The sequence below is a fragment of the Haplochromis burtoni genome, unplaced genomic scaffold (assembly GCF_018398535.1).
Source record: "Haplochromis burtoni strain Fernald_Lab_line unplaced genomic scaffold, NCSU_Asbu1 Contig_143, whole genome shotgun sequence".
NCBI lineage: Eukaryota > Metazoa > Chordata > Actinopteri > Cichliformes > Cichlidae > Haplochromis > Haplochromis burtoni.
This window is the reverse complement of record NW_024582504.1, coordinates 1,376,920-1,397,645: the sequence shown is the minus strand read 5'-3', so window position 1 is coordinate 1,397,645 and position 20,726 is coordinate 1,376,920. Positions and strand designations below refer to the sequence as shown.

The 20,726-nt window shown below is 40.8% G+C and overlaps 1 protein-coding gene across 3 annotated transcripts in view; it reads left to right on the top strand.

The window, feature by feature from the left end:
• The window catches only part of dock11 (dedicator of cytokinesis 11), an 80,054-nt gene that overhangs the window by 55,889 nt on the left and 3,439 nt on the right, over positions 1-20,726 (top strand). For 2 of the 3 annotated variants that reach the window (XM_014336566.2, XM_014336565.2), the window contains 10 exons: positions 605-820; positions 2,452-2,509; positions 3,159-3,265; positions 4,412-4,534; positions 7,495-7,608; positions 9,438-9,584; positions 9,942-10,152; positions 10,660-10,850; positions 14,607-14,707; positions 14,804-14,942. In XM_014336566.2, coding sequence (XP_014192052.1) covers positions 605-820; positions 2,452-2,509; positions 3,159-3,265; positions 4,412-4,534; positions 7,495-7,608; positions 9,438-9,584; positions 9,942-10,152; positions 10,660-10,850; positions 14,607-14,707; positions 14,804-14,942 — 1,407 coding nt within the window. Of the gene's footprint in view, positions 1-604; positions 821-2,451; positions 2,510-3,158; positions 3,266-4,411; positions 4,535-7,494; positions 7,609-9,437; positions 9,585-9,941; positions 10,153-10,659; positions 10,851-14,606; positions 14,708-14,803; positions 14,943-17,663; positions 17,684-20,726 lie in introns of all 3 variants that reach the window. The other variant, XM_014336567.2, reaches the window with a different exon arrangement.

Sequence of the window (20,726 nt, the reverse complement as noted above, 5' to 3'; positions counted from 1 at the left end):
CAAATTGGCCTTCATGGCAACTATCAAAGATGCAAATTACGACAAGTTTTGGCTCAACTTGCTCTTAATTGCTCGGCAAAAACGCTTTCATGCGATTCCTGTAAATAGCTTCCTCCCCAGATACGATGCTCTGAAAAGGAAACAAATACACAGGAAGCACAGGCAGCAGCAAAAGCTACTGCGTTCACACCTGTAGTCACTAAATTGTCTCTGTGCATTGCTGTTGAGTAAACCCCAATATTAGTATTTTAATGCAGAGTAAATCTGGTCCTACGTCTCTTGCACCTTCTTGTGGGTAGGACCTTACATAACGAGCCAACCATATGCATAGGTAAGATTGTAATGTAACTGTAATGTAACAAAGCAGTAACACACATAAAATGAAGGCTGGAACACAATATGGGTGGCCTGCATGTTGTCTTCTGTCGCTCCTATCAGAATAAGAGCCTTTTTTTAGAAGATTAGAAAATCATCCCCCACGCTGCACTTAAAACGTTTAAAGGAGTTAATTTTAGTCTAGCAGCAGGATGCAGGCCACATCTGAAGCTCCTGCTTCCTCCTAGATTTGTTCCCTTTTTAACCAGTGTCTGTATGTTTGCTGCAGTCCACAGCTTTCCCCTCAGAAGTGAAGGGTCTGACCAAGCGGATCCGCACAGTTCTGATGGCTACAGCCCAGATGCGAGAGCATGAAAAAGATCCTGAAATGCTGCTGGACCTCCAGTACAGCCTGGCCCGGTCCTACGCCAGCACCCCTGAGCTGAGGCGGACCTGGTTGGACAGCATGGCCAGAGCGCACCTCAAAAATGGAGATTTGTCAGAGGTATGAACAGGAAGACTGTGAGTGATTCTGACGTCTGTGTCTCTCCCTTTTTAGTCATTATCTTTGTATTGTTACAGTCATGTGGATAGCGGTCTGTAGGAGAATAACGCGGACAGGCAGGTTGTGTTGTTTGACCAGACATCTTTGATCGCACATCAATCACATTCACGCTGTCTGGTACACAGACAATGAGACCTGCAGAATTAGTCCTGCAGGCCATGTTTTCCTTTCTCAGCTGCAGTGGTGTTCAAGTTAATCCGAGATGCTGTCATTTCAAACTGGACACTGTAATATCTATAGGCCCAGCTCAACATGTATTTGAGTATTTTCAGCATTTAGTATTTTTATTGTTATTAAATGAAACTTTAAACGTACAAGTCCACTTACTTTCTGCCCCCTTTTCTTTTGTTTTTGTGTTTTTGGTGATGCTGCAGCAAAAGGTTATTCAGGGTGACTAAGAAACAAAACTGAATGCTGCATCCTCTGCCAAATGAAACTCAAATGAAAATTTTCATATTAATACCGTGAATACATCCAGTCCCGATGTTGTACAAGGAAACGTTTGGTCAGGATTAGATCATGGGAAAGCGAGTTCAAAGGTGAAGACTGATATAGAACTTGACCCTGGGTCGTGCAGCTGATGCGCTGTTAAGTGCAGGTCAAGTGTATTTATTTAGTTATTTAAAAGTTGATATTTATATAAGGACTTTTCTCAAAGGATTTTTCAAACTTTTCAGTATAAAGTGAGCCAGTTAATTTAAACACTCCAGAGGGATTGTAACATTAGATCTGTTTTTAACGAGGTTTTTGGTAGCGTTGTGTGCGTGTGTTCTGGACTTTGTAGGTGTGTGGACAGCGGTCAAATTAGCGATGCAGTTTAGCAGACATCGAGGTGTTCAAGGTCAGCTCAGTGATTTATTGATTTATTATTGATGTGAGGGTCAACATGATAATAATTCTATGTAGAGCTGCTATTCTTTTTATTTGCAACATATAGGCGTATAAATATCGTGTTAGCTTATTGTGGCCTTGTTACATACATTACAGTAACAGGTTATAACAGTTTAAATACACATTTATGTGCAGTGTTCCTGAATAAGTTTTTTGTACTTGATGTTTATTACTAAATATTTAAATAATGAATTGAATGCTACACATGTACTATAGCCACACAAAAACTAATTACTAATTAAAATCATGTCAAGTTTATCCACATGGGTTTCAACAGGACGAACATTTTTACATACAATCAAATGAGTGAAGTGAAAAGAACTGCTGAGCTTTTCAGCTACTGTCTATTCCACATCACGTCTCTTCCTGTGGAGAAACATATTGGATTATGTTTCAGTAAAGGATAAGAGAAAGTCAAAAATGGCTTTCATGCCTTAGAGCTATTTCGCACAGTCTGAGAAGACAGTTTCGTTTCAGTGGTAGGTGTGGCTGTAGATATCTGCCTGAATGACTGAACACAAAAAAGTCATTAAATGCAGCCTCGAAAATCATGTGTAATGATGTTATGTTGTTTGAAATATTATTGAGCAATTGCCAGCTGCATTTAAACAGTGTGCCCTGGTGTTAAAAAGTTTTTTTCAGTGTGTTCAGTTCATGATGGCCTCTTCTTGTCTCCACAGGCTGCGATGTGTTATGTTCACGTGGCTGCGCTGGTTGCGGAATACCTGAACAGAAAAAGTAAGGTCCCCCGCCCTTCTGTACACAAGAAATACTGTGATCCTTCTTGGCATTGTGTGCCTAGTGTAACTGATCTGCTAGAAACTCGTGAAGCAGCCTTTACTCTGGACCTCCTGGTGATATACTTGGCAGTTTGTTTGTGGCTCGCTGTTGTCACAATGTGCAAACACTCCACAGCACAGTGGAGTCGCAAAAGCAAATTCTCACAATGCCGTACGTTATTTTTTAGGGTATCTTTATCTTATGCAAAACTGGCTGTAAGTCTCTGTAATCCGCCAAACAAATGCGTGGTGGATATGCTGACAACAGTTGGTAGACGACAAAGCTTATCTCTGAAAATTTGTTTAGGTTTTAGTCCAGCGGTACGTATGAACTGAAGCTACCTTCCATCAGGTAGATTAACTATCACCAGGCAGTTACAGCATGTTGGGAATCGAAGAATATCCACCTTTCATGTGTTTCATTTGGTTGTGGTTCACACCTATCTGGATTTTCGTGAGTTCTCAGTGTCACAAAAACACCTGCCAAACCTGCTGGGGGAAATAAATAAATAAATAAATAGAAATGTGTTTTGTAGAAAATGTTCTAGTGGAGGTTTTTGTGAAGCATTTTTTGTTTTCCTCACTCATCTTTGCTGTTTGCTTACCAGAGTTGTTCCCCAGCGGCTTGGCAGCTTTCAAGAAAATCACCTTTAACATCGACGAGGAAGCTGCCATGAAGGAAGACGCCGGCATGCAGGATGTCTATTACACTGAGGTGTGGCACCTGTTCAGGAAAAATGCTTATTTAAGATTTTCTGAAGATATAGAGATCGACCCGACAACCCAGTTAAACAGTCGTTTTACCTCAAATCAAACAGAAACAAAAATAAACGGCTTATTTGTCACTGAATTTTGTACTTGGGTTTATGTTTCTCAAGCAAAGCATCAAAAATCTGTTTGGCCATCTCTACTGTAGAGTGTTTGTTAAAGAGGACCCACTGTGCTCAACACAAATTTGGATTCAACCCTTTCATGCATGAATTATGACGACCTCAATCAGGATTTCTTTTCTTAAGTATTTTTATTCGTCTTTAGGCATGAAAAAAATGTTTCAAAGAGTTTTTTACATGTCCACTGGCTGACCAGTGGGTTGCTGGGTATGGAGTGACAGGTTCTTATGATACACGCCGGGTTACAGGTAAAATGTTACGCTATGGGAGTGAGAACGTGTTGGGAGTGACACATCAGTGTCCAATGTACTGGCTTATGTGCGAGTATACCATCAACACTGACACAAATACCAGAAAACAGCCTTTGAATAGCTGTAGTGACGACTACGTGTGAAAGGGTTAAAACTGTGAATTCAGTTTATTAATCTAATAAAAAACAACATAATTTTTAGTTTTAGATTTCTAAAATATTTGGAGTTTTCTTGTTTCCTAATCAGTGTGTTCAGCACCGTTACAGTGGTGGATACTTATATTAGACCTTTCAAATAATACGATGAGCAGATATAAGACATTTTTAGGATCCAAATGTTTCAGCACCGAAGATGTGAAGACGTGTCAGACTGAATAGGCTACTGTCATGGGAGGAGTCAACATTCACAAACAGGTGGTAAAAATAATAAGACTTAAACTTAAATTTTAATTTAATTTTAATTTGGTCATGTTACATATGCAACACTGGCTGTGAGAGTGAACCATCTAGGAAAAACTTGGTCCAAGGGGGAGGAGCCTAATTGGCTTGTTTCAGACAGAGAATGAACTGAGGGGCTGCCCCAAGGCTCAGTACAAACTGTAAATGATGCAAAGCTACTCTACCAGAGTCCACAAATAAAAGAGGAAATGAGCATAATGGGTCCCGTTTTATGAATCAGTGTTAACATTTTAAGGACATTTCTTTTTCTGCCATTGTTTAGGAAGTGTTGGTGGAACACCTCGAGGTCTGCGTGGACGCGCTGTGGAAAGCTGAGCGCTACGAAGTCATCACGCACATCGCCAAACTTGTTATCCCCATTTATGAGAAGCGCCACGAATATGAGGTAGCGTGACATCATCCTTACACGCATCCGTCGTGCATAAGGCTGTGTTCCTGTGAGTGTCAGGAAATGGCCTGCATTTACAGAAGTGTCCTCTTTCACATGAAGTTCTCAGTAACTTTACCTGCACAGCGGGACATCATTTCATCCCTTCACAGTGCATATTTTCACTTTGCGCACCTTCTCACCCTGTAAGAATTTGTGGTTGATGATTATTTCGGTTTGACAAATGCAGCTTTAGTGGATTTGGAGGGTTACTCTGTGAGTCATGAAAGTGGCTCTCTGAAGACCTGCCACGGAGAGTTTCAGTTTAAAATCAGCCAGAAATGACACCTTTTCAAAAGCGTGTTTTAAGTGTGATATCAAACTGCGCAAAACTGACTTCAATGCAAACTGTGCATCGCAGGGTTACTGGAACTTGCATATGATCATTTAATGATGCAGAAAATGCCTAAATGTTGTTATAGGTGATTCTAATCTGCTGTTAAGGAATTTCAGCTGCTAGAACTTAGAAGCAAAGTTCCCTCTAATTTTTCACGTGTCTGAGCGAACACACAAACCTCCTGAGCGATCCCTTGGACCACTGTGAGCGACATCAGACGTGTGCACTGTGGTCAAACCAGCATCGAATCCATCCAAGTTTCATGGTTTATTAAAAGAATCTAATTACAGCGTTTACATTTATGTTAGACTACTTTTGATTAACTGCTTTAGCCCAATTACCATGAAAATTTATAACTTGAACTCCAATTTCGAAAACACAACTTCTTTTTATATATATATATATATAAAGCTCTGACTTGTATTGTGAGTCTGTGTGAGTGTCCTGTAACTCTCTGTCTGCAAAATACAGTAAATAATGACCAATGCTGGGCAATTAATTATATAGTTACTTCTTCAAAAAAGTAACTCAGTTTGGCAAACAACAAAGTTTTTTGCAGCTATTTTTTTAAATGCAGCCAAGGCGTTTTTAAATAAACATTTCAAACTATTTACAGAACAATCAGCTGTTCTGCATCAAATTTGATGCCACACAAATTATTTGTGCCACTCCAAAAATAATTTCTGTCCACTATGAGATAAAGGAGAACAACAGCCTGATACCTGCAGGCCTGACAGCAGGAGATGTATCACTCTGGAGTTTGTTTTTGCTCACAGGCGGAGAGTGCTTTCGAGCCTTTTTTCTTATAAAACGCTGTTTTTACCGTTTATTCCCGCAGTAAATATAAACAACGACAGTATTCAGGAAGAAAACCAAACATTGCATTTTTTTATCATAACTCTGGTTTTACGTGGCCTATCAACACAATTTAAAAACTGGTATAAAGTCCACACTTTTTCCGTCAATTGTTCCGTCTGTCCTGCTCACATCTCCAATGGTTGTACACGTTGTCATTAACGTGGCTTCACTCCACATCAGCCACGCCGCTTTGCCAGCTAAAACACCGGTGTCGGCACATAAGGACGCTGTCATAGCCCGTCAACGACCTTGATTGGCTGCGTATATAGGCATTATTGGCTGGACTATGGGATAAGGTGGCATCGTTCTAATCCCATATGGGAGCAGCCAGTCACTCACTAACACTGCAATACAGCATTGTTAAAATTTTAATTTAAATTCAGGTTAGATTTTTTTTGTGCGCAACGCAGATTTTCTGTGCGCAGCTTAGAGGGAACATTGCTTAGAAGGGATACCTGTTTTATTGGTGACCTTTAATCTCTGATCAGAAACAAATATCAGCGCTTTGATAATAAACCCGAGCTTCAGTGATTTACAAGTTTGCCACAGTTTATTTTAAATCTCATGTTTAACAATTTCCTGCTACGTTAACCTCTTGTCTTGCTTGCAACAGTGTTGCATTTCACTGTTATATTTATCTTCTCTGTCGATTTTTACCACCAGTTCATCATCATCTGATAACGTCTCTGACTGGAGCAGGCGGCACTAATAGGGATCATTTTGTGCAGAAGAAGAGTCATATGATGCGTGAAACATCTCCTTTTACTTCAGTGCGCACCAGTCTGAAGCGTTGAATGGTAGAGGACTGTGAGCGCTCACCGAAACGTTCCTGTGTGTTTAAAAACTTAAAGAAAAACAATTAAAAAATGCAGGAAGCATCTTGAGTTTGAAATCAGAGATGTCAGCATTACAATCCTGAGGAGCCACTGGCACTGGTGTTTGTGTTAGATTATTTACTGCTTCATAACTTCATTTCAGTCTGTCAAATACCAATTTGACCTTTCAAAACGCCCAGTGTTACACTTTCTCTCACGAGTATATCTGGTTATATTTTATGCTTTTAGCAGCTCTTTGCTCTGAATGGAGGAGGTCTTTCGCGGCATTTCATCCCACTCTTTTCCCTTTTTTTTTTTAAGTACCTGCTTAACCGGTTCCGTCATATCTTTACTGTGCTCCACTGCGGCAACATGTTGTAACAGCATTGAAAAACAGCATGAACCAAATGTCAAAATGACAATGTGTGCAGTGCGTTGGCTCCTGCACTGGATGTGTGTGCGGCTCAGAAATAGCAATGCCTTCTTGGCGCCGTTAGTCTACTGGGGGCTGTGCTGGAACAAGTCTGATCCACAGACGTTCCAGTACTTAACCTACATCAGGGATGAGCGGCTAACCAAATTCAACAGGACACCTTGACTGGTGTCCAGAGTCCATGCCCAGGGAGGTCACGGTTGGCGTCACACGATGTAGCAGCGACATGTTTGGCAGAGCTGTCATAATATTTTGGTTTGTCTTGATATACAGAATTGCTTCTTTGAGCCGTGGGTTTGCAGTTGTGTTTTTTTTCTGTATACAAAAACAAATAGACTTTAATTCGTGTGTGTTTTGCCGAGTTGCATAACTCAAATTCCTGTGCCGGCTTTGTGTGTACGGCCCACTTGCTGCGATAAACAAACAATCGCTAACAACAGGCGAGCTCTGATGGCATCTGTTCCACTTTTTCCAGAAACTAAGCCGACTGTACGAAACTCTGCACAGAGCGTACAATAAGATCATGGAGGTGATCCAGTCGGGCCGCAGGCTGCTCGGGACCTATTTCAGAGTGGCCTTTTATGGACAGGTGAGGTCAACAAGCAGCTTCTGAAAGCACCCACACACTCACGAAGACTGTGTGAAATGTAAATGTTGAGTGTATACGGGGCCTGGTGATGATTCAAATAATATAAATAACAGTATTAATAGTCTTGTCACCTCTTTGCTCACTTACAAAGAGGTGAAGAGTCGTCTCTAGTTTCTGTGGTAGTTTACATGTTAATGGAGAGAGACCAAAATCACAGAAAAAAACACATTATCGATTTGCATGTCACTGAAGGAAATAAACATTTGATCCCCTGCAACACAGAATTCTGGCTCCCACCGCAGATTGGCTGTGTGCCCGCAGGTTGCAATCAGTAGTCACTCAGTCAGTCAGTCAGTCAGTCAGTCAGTCAGTCAGTCACAGATGCTCCGGATCTCACATAGTAATGCGTCTCTTCCAGTCTAACCTCTCCACGACCTTGGGCAAGACCAAAGATGTGTCAAAGGACAATCAGGGACATGACTGTAGAATAAAATGCTGACATCCAAATTAATTTCTCACTTCTTTAGTTGATATTCTGTCTCTCTCCTTTAAAATGAAACTACCATAAAAATTAGCCGCTGTTCATTTCTTTGTAAATGAGCAAACTTGCAATTTAGGCAGGGATCAAATAATTATTTCCCCCACTGGGAGTCCTCAGACTTATGTGTGAAACTTTGCTATTTTTGGTCATTCTCGCCTGTTAGGTTTATTAGTGGCTACTTCTGGCTTCTTTGCATGTTTAAGCTAACAGCTATGTTATCGTTGGCTGGGAAGCCAATGATGTATCAGATATTTCTTCTGTTCTGACACCATCCCAGTTGGGTTAGATAGATAGAGCTTCCTCAAAAGTGTCCATGTTATGCTTTTCTCTATTAGGCAAAAGAAGAGTTGCTTCATGTGTCAGAGGTTTCAAATATCTATTTACTCAAACTACAAAAGCAGGCAGTTAGCAGGAACAGCACGCCTGCTAATTTGTCTGTGCTCATGTGCAGGAGAGCAAACAGGAAGAAATTACAAGCTGTACAAATCTCTTTGATGGACATTTCAGCATTGCAGTTATATAAATACAAAGCAGGATGTTCCGTGTTTTTTTATTTGAATGAAGCTGTCATGTTCCAGCCAGTCCATGTAAGGAAAAAGACGTTATACTTTTGAACGTAAAAGAAGTAAATTGTTCGATGGGAGATAATTAGGCCTTGAAATGCTTCTCCTTATTTCTAGGGTAGTCAGACATTATTGTGTGTTCACTTTTCTGGGAAAATGTCTCAAATTCAGACTTTAACCCTGGTCTGTGAACTACTAAGCTAAATGTTCCCTCTTGGCTTTATATGATGTCTTTAATATGGCGATCTGTGAGCACAGAAGCCCCACCCTCCTGCTGCCTAGTCTTTCTATTTATGTGAGGACAGCCAATCAGCCAATCAGACATTTGGCTTGAAGGAAGAGGAACCAAAAAGTACTTTTTCAGAAGAATAAATGAGGCAAAGTCGAAGGTAACTGAGGATTATTTAGAACTGTGAATCAGTTTCTCAGCTTTGCTTTGTGTGATTCAAAGCTGTGAGTAAAAACAGTCACCTACACAGTCTTAAATTATAACGGTTAGAAAGTGACTAAAGGCAAGATTTGAGGAAGTTTGAGGAAAATAAAGCAAACATGTACAATGTGACATCCTTCAGCATGCGCCATGTGGTCTGTGACTGCATCTTTTATGATCATTTACTAATCAGTAAGGACATTTGTATTGAAGAAAAAGTTGAAAATTTAGTACTAAGCAGTTTTGCAAAGTTTTTTTTAAGATGTTTTCCAATATAAATGTGTATTTTGAACAGGGCTTCTTTGAGGAGGAGGACGGGAAGGAGTACATTTACAAAGAACCCAAACTGACCGGCCTGTCCGAAATCTCCCAGCGGCTGCTGACGCTCTACGGGGAAAAGTTTGGGCCAGAAAATGTCAAGATAGTTCAAGACTCAAATAAGGTACAGTAGATAAATGGAGGAAGGAAAGGGTGGGAGACGGTTGGAATACTTTAATTGGCAGGCTCCTGTTTTTGTGGAAAGCAGAAAGTAGCAGAAATAGAAATAATTAATTTGGCAGTGAAGCCACACTCGGGTGTTTACTCAGAAAATATCATTTGTCCAACATAAAGTGATCAGTTTCCACCCGTGGATTTTCAATGAAGTCCCAGTTGGTGGTTTTAAAGACTGTTTCTTTGTCTGCTTTTGATTTCAGAAGAATTCAGTGGGTTATCTAGTGATCTTTCTTTCTTTAATAACAAGACTTCATGTTGCTTCTGGATGACGTTCTCATTTAGCTTGCTGACTGCTTGCCTGCAGGTCAACCCCAAAGACCTTGACCCCAAGTTTGCCTACATCCAAGTGACCTTTGTCAAGCCCCACTTCGAGGAGAAGGAAGCGCCAGAGAAGAAGACGGACTTTGAGAAGTGCCACAACATCAGCCGCTTCGTGTTCGAGACGCCGTACACGCTGTCGGGGAAGAAGCACGGCGGGGTGGAGGAGCAGTGCAAGAGGAGGACCATCCTCATAAGTACATAGAACACGTTTAGAAAGCAAACACGAGAAGAACGTCTCATAGAGTTTTGCATATGGATACGCCACATTAGTAACACATTCTTCCTCCGCCGTTGCACATTTCAAAGGCAAAAAAACCCACCTAGTAGCAGTGTGCAGAAACATGGGTCTTTTTTTTTGTAGTTGCACGTCTGTCTACTGAATTATCAATAAATACTGAACTGTATTAACAGCTGGTTACTGTAGCAAGTGACAGCTGGACATTAGTCTCCTCTGAGCAATGAAGAGCACCTTTTTTTTATCAATTTATCTATTTCTGTTTATGTATGCTGAATGCTTGTATCTCTCATTGTTTGCGCACACAAAAGTTCATATGTCCACTTCTGCTCAGGCATGTCAGACAACAAGAATTCACCTGAATTCACCCCTACAACATGTCACTGTCTCTTTTTTTGTTGATTTTTCTTTCATTGTTTGCACCGTAACATGACCTAACAGGTTCTGCCTGCGCTCTTGTCTTTAGCTGCCAACACTTTCCCATATGTTAAGAAGCGGGTGGAGGTGGTGGCTGAGAAGCAGGTGGAGCTTAAGCCGGTAGATGTGGCCATAGATGAGATGAAGGCACGGACGGCGGAGCTGATCAAGCTCTGCTCCAGCCAGGAAGTGGACATGATCCAGCTGCAGCTCAAACTGCAGGGCTGCGTCTCTGTGCAGGTAAAGGCGAAAAAAAAACCAAAATGTAAACTTTCTCAGATGTGCTGCACAGCTGATCACTCACTTTTATTATTTTTACATTGGTTTTTCTGTGAAGAGTGAAACGATAAGCGCTAGCCCATCTTAACTAATAAAAAGGTCCAGTACAAGACAGCGCTGCTCATCACTTTGTATCTCTAGCTATCAGAAGCACACACCACAAAAGGCAGGGAGATGAATTGTTTTGAATTTCACAGATTTTCTTTAATCTTAGAGAAAGGTCATTCTAAAATCTGTGTTGTTTTAGTTTACAGATTACCAGTGTTGGTCAAGTTACTTGAAAATGGTAATTAGCTACCAATTGCTGCTTACTTCTCCAAGAAAGGAATCCTGTTACTTTACTGATGACTTATTTTCAAAAGTATTGCTGAGTTACTTTTTAAAAACATGATACATAATACATAAAAAAGCAATAGACCTTTCAACCCAGCTCTATTTTTCTGCATAATTCATCATATAAAATTGAATCAAATGAAAAAGCCTCTTTTTAAAACTTGTTTTATTAGTTTTAATCTTTTAACTTTATGCACATTAAATCAAGCAAAAATGAAATTATATGCAACAGCCTCTGACTGGAAGAAATGTCTTTAACATTTAAACCTATTTTCTGCATATTCCAGCATAGAAAATAAAATAATGTTTTGTGTTTATACTCACTCTTTCAAATAGATGCGAGTAAAACACAGCAGAGAATAAATAAAATCAAAGATTCAACGGCTCTTAAATCTATTTTCACCTGTATAGCAGGAGTGCGGCAGGCGGAGGTTTGCCCAGTGACCCAGCGGTCATGTCAGTGGGAGGATCCAGGGGTTTCACATTCAGCGTGCTAGCTGTTTGCTCAGATTTGAAGTTAAATTTTTTTGCTGTAGAAAGACGTTTTCCTCTCACGCAGAGTGAACAGCAGATGCTAATAAAGTTTTTGTGACTTTTTACAGAATCAAACTCAAAGTAATGTCAGCACTTCCACGCTTTAGACGCTGCACTGTTGTACTCTCTCCCGCACTTGCTATACTGTCCATTGTTGTTGTTCTATGGCATTTCTTGCACACTCCCACTAAAATAGTATTTATAACTTATTAAGCATATCTTCTTTAGGGGGTGAAACCTCAGTTGACTGGCCATAGGTACCTCCAGATTAGTTGAGATAACAAGATTTACGCATAAATATCATTATAGATATTTCAGTTTTCTGTCTGTAGTTGACTTGTATTTTTTCTTTCTTTTACATGATGATGAGTTATAAGTGTCATTCTTGAGTGAAAATGCTGATGGGGGGTGATTGACCCTCCTCCTCAGTCATACAGAGCACCGGATGAAAACGTGCAGTTACCTGGGAAATCCTCACTGACTCAGTAGTTACAAAGTAACAGCTCCATGGCTGAACTTCTGTCCGTAATAGGGCTGTAAATCTAAGGATGACTCAGAGCTCTTTCTTGGAATAGATTAACTGATAACCAGGCAGAAGATGTGCTGAACTGAAAATCTGATAATTTTGCTGGCTTTGTGTTTTTTCCCTCATTTTTTACAATCACCCAGTGGACATTACCCTTGAACAAGGCTGTGCTGGCAATGTTTCTGAAACCCCTGTTTTACTGTCTTTAGGTATTTCTCTCAGTGCCGCAGTCTTTCACGTTTTCACTCTTGTAGATCACCGAAGGAAATTCAAAGGGTTGATTCCAGAAACTCCCTCCAACAGTCTCCTTTTAGCTTTTGCAGTTTAACTATTAGTTATTAAATTAAATATTGCAGTTTTTACCAGAGGCTAACACACTTTTCCTGAAAGCATTCACACTAAACAAACATTTCCCGAAGCTTATTGTCTGTACAGTCAGCTGGCATTTTTAAAGAAGTCAGACTTTGCCATCAGAGAAGACACGCAGGACTTTTGAAAGCTTCTTAGAAATCACGTTTACATTGCAAATGTAATTACTGAGCAACTACAGTGTGTCATCGTTTCTTGTGCGGTCTGGACTCGGCCACACTTTTTATTAACACCACATAGGATGTGTGGCCTGGTCAGGCAGTCTGCCAGCTTTAACCTTGGATGTCCCGTCAAGCCTTGCTTTGCATCTATGGATACTTCCCACAACCTCCCTAATGGAATTAAAGCGGTTTCCTTTCGTGTAGGAGTTTCTGTCAAAACACTCACACTACTATGCTGAGAATAGATCCCCTGTTTACAAATGTGCAGTTTTTGATGACGAGAACAGGCTGGCGCTGCTCCAGTTCCCCTTCCTGTTAAAGTCACCTGAAGTAAGACTTCAAACAGATGTGCTCGTGAAGCGGCTGCTGTTTTGATGTACCATTTGTCCAGCTCGAATGTTTACAACAGGTTTTGTTGTTGTGGTCTTCTTTAAAGCTCTTATGCGGGGCAAATAAGGTGTTCATCCACCCGACCTGAGTGCACCTCCTAAAAACAAGTACATCATTCACTGTACCTGCGTGATGGATGGGACTGAAATTCATAGCTCTGAGGTGCCTCTCTATTTGCCCTGTGACATGTGGCATTTCGGTTGTTTCTGCCCGTGAGGGTAACGTCTCTTTTTTCCAGTAAGCTGACAATTCCTGAAACTTCTGTTCCTCGCTGTGATTGGTGGACAGTTATCTTTGGCCACATGGCCACAGGCTCGATGTCGGACAGTTCACGTTAGCGACCTCCACGCTGCTTCTCTTTTCTTCGTGCATCCTTAGTCTGCCATATACTTCCAGGCGGTTGAATGAGCTGAGGTGCTTTGTAGTGCAGACACAGTCCTGTAGCACTCTTTGCTTATGATTTGTTCTTGTGGAACATCAAAGAACTTCTAAGCATTTGAAGTTTGTTGCATTCCTCTTCCAGATGGTTCAGGATAACGTTAACGCTACACAGTGGAAGGAACACAGTGTTCATGCGAGCATGTTTCAGGTGGCGATTGAGGGAGCGCTCGATTTGCTTTCGCTTCGCCTTCTGTCGGTGGTGCACGCATTATCAATATCGCTCGATCGTGTTCGTTTAATTCCGGGAAGCCAAAATCACGATTGAGATTAAAATTCGATTAATTGCGCAGCCCTGCTGCTTTTCTTAATGATTTTTCTTAATGATACTTTTTCTTAATGTATGCTTGACATAAACTGGAGATATACTGATGAAGTAAATTTTATTTACCAGATTCCATTGCTAATGTTACATGTAATCAGATTAAGTCAACATTTTGGGTGTAAATAGCTTTTTTGAGTGCAACCTTCCTGGTATCTTGTAAGAATCTGCTTCACCAAATTTGACGAGTAACTTTGCGTTAGCACTTTACGAGAAAGTGCGTTCAGATGATAATCAGTGAAATGTGTTTGTTGTTGTGTGTTTATTTTATGACTCACTTGGGCAGAGTGCCAAGTGTTAACTGTGTGTATTTTATATTATTAAATAAGTCCCCGTAAAAAACGAGTACAGAGCTGTTTTATTGCTGTTTGTAGTTAGAAAATACAGACGTTCCTTACACATCACTTGCAGACAGTCATAAAATCACTTGTATTCCCTGCAATCCACCCACCACGTTTGACGCTTGGATGAAAGATTGATGAACAGACTGACAGAAAATTCATGAGTTGTTAGTAAGAAGCTATAGTGGTGAAACCGTGCTGGGGGCTGCTGAGAAAGTGAGTGGCATGTACCAGTTGTTATCTGCGTGCACTGATCAGTGAAGAAGAAGAATGCGTTACATTTTGAGGCATGTTTTTCTGCAGGTGAACGCAGGCCCCATGGCGTATGCCAGAGCATTCCTGGATGACAGTAAATCCAACCAGTCCGGCAACAAGAAAGTAAAAGAGCTCAAGGATGTTTTCAGGTATACGTCTGCTTTATGAGTAGAAAAAATCGCAAGGGGCTTATTGGCTTACCCTCACTTTAACTTGTTGACATAATGTCTTTCTTCTGATTCCAGACGTTTTGTGGAGGCTTGCAGCATGGCGCTGGACATAAACGAGCGTCTGATCAAAGAGGACCAGTTTGAGTATCACGAGGGCCTGAAAACCAATTTCAAAGAAATGGTAAAAGAGCTGTCGGACATCATCCACGAGCAGGTAATTTTATTTCCCCGAGCGCGACTCATACGTCATTTGTCTGTGTTAGGAGTGGGAAAATCCCACAGTGCATTAATTTAACCTTTATATTTTGTTCCGCTTTGAAGAGGTGTGTGGCAGAGAGGTTCCTGCAAGGCAAATCAAAATGTAGTTCACTAAAAATTTATTTTTCCGCTTGCGGTGCACACAGGTGCAATCAAAATGACCACACTCATAATAAGGTTTGAAGACAAAAGTACCAAATTTAAATTTGGCTGCAACCTTTTAAGGTCATTAAACGGTTCAGAAATGCACCGCTTCCAGCTCTATTGCCACATTTGGATCCTGCCCTGATAGTCCTGTTCTGACTGCCTACAGAAGCACTTTGTTGACACGCTCTGGTCTACCGTTTTTAAACCGAATTAAAACCACTATCTTGAAACTTGAATATCACTTTTGGGAAGCAGAACAAATTCCCATTTGGTAAGTGAGATCTGGTGGTGAGCCACAACTCACTATCATATCCAGATACAACAATGTGTGCACAATGGCATTTATGAAAATGTCAGGCCTTTGTACTAAATGTTTTCCCTGCGATTCATCAGGGCGCCGCACCACCATTTGATGTTGATTTTCAAAATCATGGTAAACAGCCCCATGATGACATAGGCAGCAAAGGCACTCATGAGCCTTTTGAACCTTCCCATTAAATAATGGAGGTCGGAGAGACGTACAGATCATGTCTGTATCAGGTCAGTCGGTCCATGGCCAATTCTGGACATCTACACGACGTCCAAGGTCTGAAAATTGGACATCCTGCCATGACCCAACTTGGACGTCAATATGACGTTCAACATTTGAACGTTGGACTCGGTAATTTTTTGGGACATCATGTGGACGTCTATGACAGGGTTAGGAAATTTACATGATTGTTGAATGTAAAATCTTTTTATTTACATTTACAACACGGATTATTTATAAACAAACACAATTTATTATGCGTTAGCCTACTGATTTATTCAGTACATGTGGGTTGGTTTTTTTGTTATTGTGGTTTTTAATTTTCCTGCTTTAACTGGTTTATTTATTTTAATTCATCAACTTACTTGTTTGTAAGCAGTTTAAAACTGGGATTCATTATTTTTTTAATATTAAAAACTTTGAAATATATGTTAAAATATAAAATAATAATCGTTATTAAGTATTTAGAACAATGTTGGAATTCATTTCAATAGGAGTACAATGTGTTTAACAAGTTCAAAAGTGCATTTGCATTATATATACCGGTAGTTTGTTTTTATTTTAGTGAGGTTGGTATCCTGTCTTATTGTAAAGAGTCTTGTCAGAGGAAGTGAGTGTGTGATCGGAAGTAGCACTGGGAGGAGTTGTGATGGAAAGTCCGAGAAGTTCGTGCGAGTGTGTTTGTATGAACTGGACTATCTGCTCCACAGTCTTTGTCGATGTGCACGTTTTGCAAACTGTCTGTGAGAAGCTCAGGACATTTCTGCTCCCCGGAGCAGCTGCTCACTGTTGTTTAGTTTAACAGCCCATCTGGAAACATGGGAATACAGAGCCTATACATGTGGAAGCATTACGAAAACGATATCTAAAATGAGTCTAAGTTTGACATTTAAAAGGCGTCCACAACGACCATGTTTGGACTATAAATACCCCGAACACGGAGGTTGTATGGACATCAACACTAGAAGTATAATAGACGCCTGCCGTTATAAAACAACCCCTTCAGTAGAGCAAAATTGTATGTCCAAAAGTGACTTTGTGCAGTGGGTTGTTTCTGGGTCGTTGCTGGACAGCTGTCAGGTGCAGGATGAAACCACGCAGCTGTAAAAGGTCAGAACAGGACTTCCAGGGACCGATCCCAATTCACTTCAGAAAGGGTCTGTCTTAGAGTCTAAACCTTTATATGCTGGACACACACTGAAAGATTCATGTGTAAAAGTCACTTCCTGTTGCAATGCCTGTGTGCTGGATTTTGCACCGGTGTGGAGAGTGGATATCTGAAAAGCTGGGCAAATGTCCACATCGGCAAACGAGCTGATATTCAGAGTTACCCTAGTCAGGGTCAACAATGAAAAACTGTGCTTCATGCTCGATATAAACGGGAATGCTGGTGCGCTTATCATTCAACGTGAGCCAAGTTAAGTTTCATGAACACAGGCCTGATTTTGTGAAAGCGTATGTTGAGATTATTTGACCCTTTCGGTTACATAACTCACAGAGCGGTTTTCAGAAGCAGACTTTTGATTCCTCATTTTCACCACTGGGCACAACCAAACTGGAAGTGAGATGTGATGAGTGACAGTGGGAAGAAACAGTTCCTAGAAAAAATTATTCCCAGCGTTACAGAACACTGCTTGTGTCCTTTGCCTTCTAGTTGCACGGTCTTCAAAATCCTTGACAGTAGAATTTAGGCTAAACCAAAAAATGTTCGGCTTAAAAAACCAAATGAGTCGGCTCTTGTGAAACACATCTGTGTTGCAACTGTAACAGCGATAAATGAGTTTTTATGCATGAAAAAACTGGTCGGTGTTGCTCATCGCATTTGTGCATTAGTTTGACGTCTCTTCCCGTAAATGATAAGTCATGATGTATTGCTGCACAGCTGCCACACATCCCGTTGGTATTGTTAGGCCACATTTTCATTTGTTTTTGTGCCTGCCGATTTTTGATGCAACCAAACTAACTGGTCTGACTTTTTCTCTCCATTATGCTGGCCTTAAGCTTTAAGGAAAAAACCCAAGGTAATGTGCGACTGTGTGTGATTTTGTTTTTTTTTAAGTATGTGTTTGATTAACACTAATGATGACTGTGCACTTTTGTGGTTAATTTCTTCCAGACACCTTATGGTTAAATCTAAAAGTAATCTAAATACATTTATCTGGATCCCCAAAAACATTCCAGCAGCAATCGATACCTGGGTGGTTAATAGTCAGGTCCTAATTAGAAATAAAACGGGATTAAAAGGAATGGATCCGACAAATGCTTGTTTAATGTCAAATAAAATGCATTCAGCTGGAAAGATCTTTATAATGCATGCAGAGGTTAAAAGTGGTTTGGCAGACGAGACACATTTTGCACACAGTTACTTCCTCCTTTGACAAACTTGTCAGATCACACTGGGACACACTGTCATCAGTAGCGCTACTGACCATGCAAATGAGAGACACCTTTAATCAAATCCTGTTTACAGTCACACTGGTGTCCTGGTTAAGGTTTGACTATTTGCGTGTCCGCATATGTAAAAACAGAATCCCAATAAAAAAAAAAGGATCTACTGCCATCTGAATTATTCCCAAGCAAATTAGACTACAGGCAAACATACCATCCACTTCGCTGCCATCTGTCACCTTGTGTCTTATGTCACATGGGTGTGTTTTTAGTAGGAAGGCTTCTCTCCTTGTTAGAATAAAACAAATATAGTTTTGCACTGAATGGTCAAAGTTTTGATGCTGTTGATTTGAGGCGAGGAGCTGTTGTTGCGGGGTCATCGACAGCTGGGGAACACCCGGAGGATGCTGTGCAGCCTCACTGACTGCTGAATCATCTGTGGAATAAAGAAATATTTGCTTTTGTTTGCTTTACTGTTGCACCTTTTTTGTAAATATTCCTCGACATAGCTTGTTGACCCATATGGAAAAGATAGATAGATATATCTTATAAAGTTTGTATCTGTCTTGTGCGAAACTTGTATGAAAAGCATACAAGAGTGAAAACAGATGTAAGATCCCTTGAAAAATTATATAAATGAAACTTGTATGTTTTGGATACTTACTAAAACAATATATGAAAGTAATGAGAAAGTGGCCACTTTCATGAGTAAATCATATAAGCCTTATATGATTCACTATATGAAGTAGGCCACATCTTATGCAAGTATTTCATAAGTTTTTTCTATTTCTTTTCCATATGGGGAGGTCCGCTAACTGTGGAGGCTCAAATAGATCATAGTAATGCCAAGCTGTCGACGACCTTCCTCTGATTTATGAAAGCTCTGACACTGCCTGGATGAATATCTGCTAACTAAAGTAATTTTTATGTTGTTGCATTTTATCTTTCATAAAATAAATAAAGTGACATGCATTTTAAGTCGATAAGACATTATTCTTCATAACCTGCAGATTTTTGTGACATCACCCTTTCCAGTGTTTAGTTTTCATTGGAATGACAGATGATGTTTTTGACTTATTACAGGGCCTCTTAGTTAATATTATTCTATTATTTTTATATGAATATTTTTTAGATTATAAATATATATGTCACCGTATGTCAAATTTTTCAAAGGGAACCTATTGTGCTCATTTACGTTCTTGGATTCTATTAAAGCAGCTTTACCTGAAATCACAATTCAAGTTTGGGCAAGCACTTGGCGACAGTGGGAAGGAAAAACCTCCTTTTAACAGGAACAAACCTCCAGCAGAACCAGGCTCAGGGAGGGGCGGAGCCATCTGCTGTTTTTGGACAGGATTAAGACACAAGACAAAAGAACCCTTAAGCCATAATGATCCACTTGAGAAAAACACCATTGGGCATCTTTCTTGGCCTTCACATAATAATTCTGACTGTAAAAGTAGCAAACGGGACAGGCCAAAAAAAATCCTTATTTTTCTCATGCGCCTTGGTGAAGCACTCTCACTTTAAACCTACTTTCTTCTTATTGCAAGACTCTCAAACATAAAGTTTCAACAGCAGGTGGGTGGGGCTTCTGTGAGCACAACCGCAGTTGTGTCTTTGAGAAGATCAGTTCTCACTGACATCACACGGAGCCAAGATTTAAAAACAAAACAAAAAACAGTCTGAAATGGAGCATTTTAAAAGGTCTTGCACAGACACTGACTTCATTAATTGCAATTTAGGATTATTATGAACATGCATGACTGTAACAGTGTGCACAGTGTTGATGTCCTGACAATGGCTAGTAACTTTTCCTACTCTGCTGGAGAGGAACTCTTTGGTTTTATGGTTTTGTTGCAGCAATAACCAAACACAATGAACAACAGAGTTAGAAATTGTGACCGTCGTTGTCCTCGTTTCATGCTATTTGTTTAGAATTAATTATATATATATTTTACATGCTTCGTTTTAAAAGAAAACAATGTCTTTGCTGCGGTTTTAAGTCAAGCTTGATTTACAGTACCACAGCAGCATAGACCCTGAGCTCTTGAACACTGTGAATGGTTCCATCCACCCTGTTATTTTCCTTGTGTCATTAAAGACTGCTGGTGTCAAACCCCAGCTGAAAAAAGAGATTATCCATCCATCCATCCATCTTCATCCACTTTGTCCGGGGTCGGGTCGCGGGGGCAGCAGCCTAAGCAAAGAGGCCCAGACCTCCCTCTCCCCAGCCACCTCCTCCAGCTTATCCGGGGGAATACCAAGGCGTTCCCAGGCCAGCCAAGAGATATAATTTCTCCAGCGTGTCCTGGGTCTGCCCCGGGGCCTCCTCCCGGTGGGACATGCCTGGAACACCTCACCCAGGAGGCACCCAGGGGGCATCCTTGTCAGATGCCCGAACCAACTCAGCTGGCTCCTTTCGATGTGGAGCAGCAGCTGCTCTACTCTGAGCCCCTCCCGGATGGCCGAACTTTTCACCCTATCTCTAAGGGAGACGCCAGCCACCCTTCGGAGGAAGCTCATTTCTGCCGCTTGTATCCGCGATCTCGTTCTTTCAGTCACTACCCACAGCTCGTGGCCATAGGTGAGGGTAGGGACGTAGATCGACCGGTAAATTGAGAGCTTCGCTTTTACACTCAGCTCCCTCTTCACCACGACGGACCGGTGCAGCGT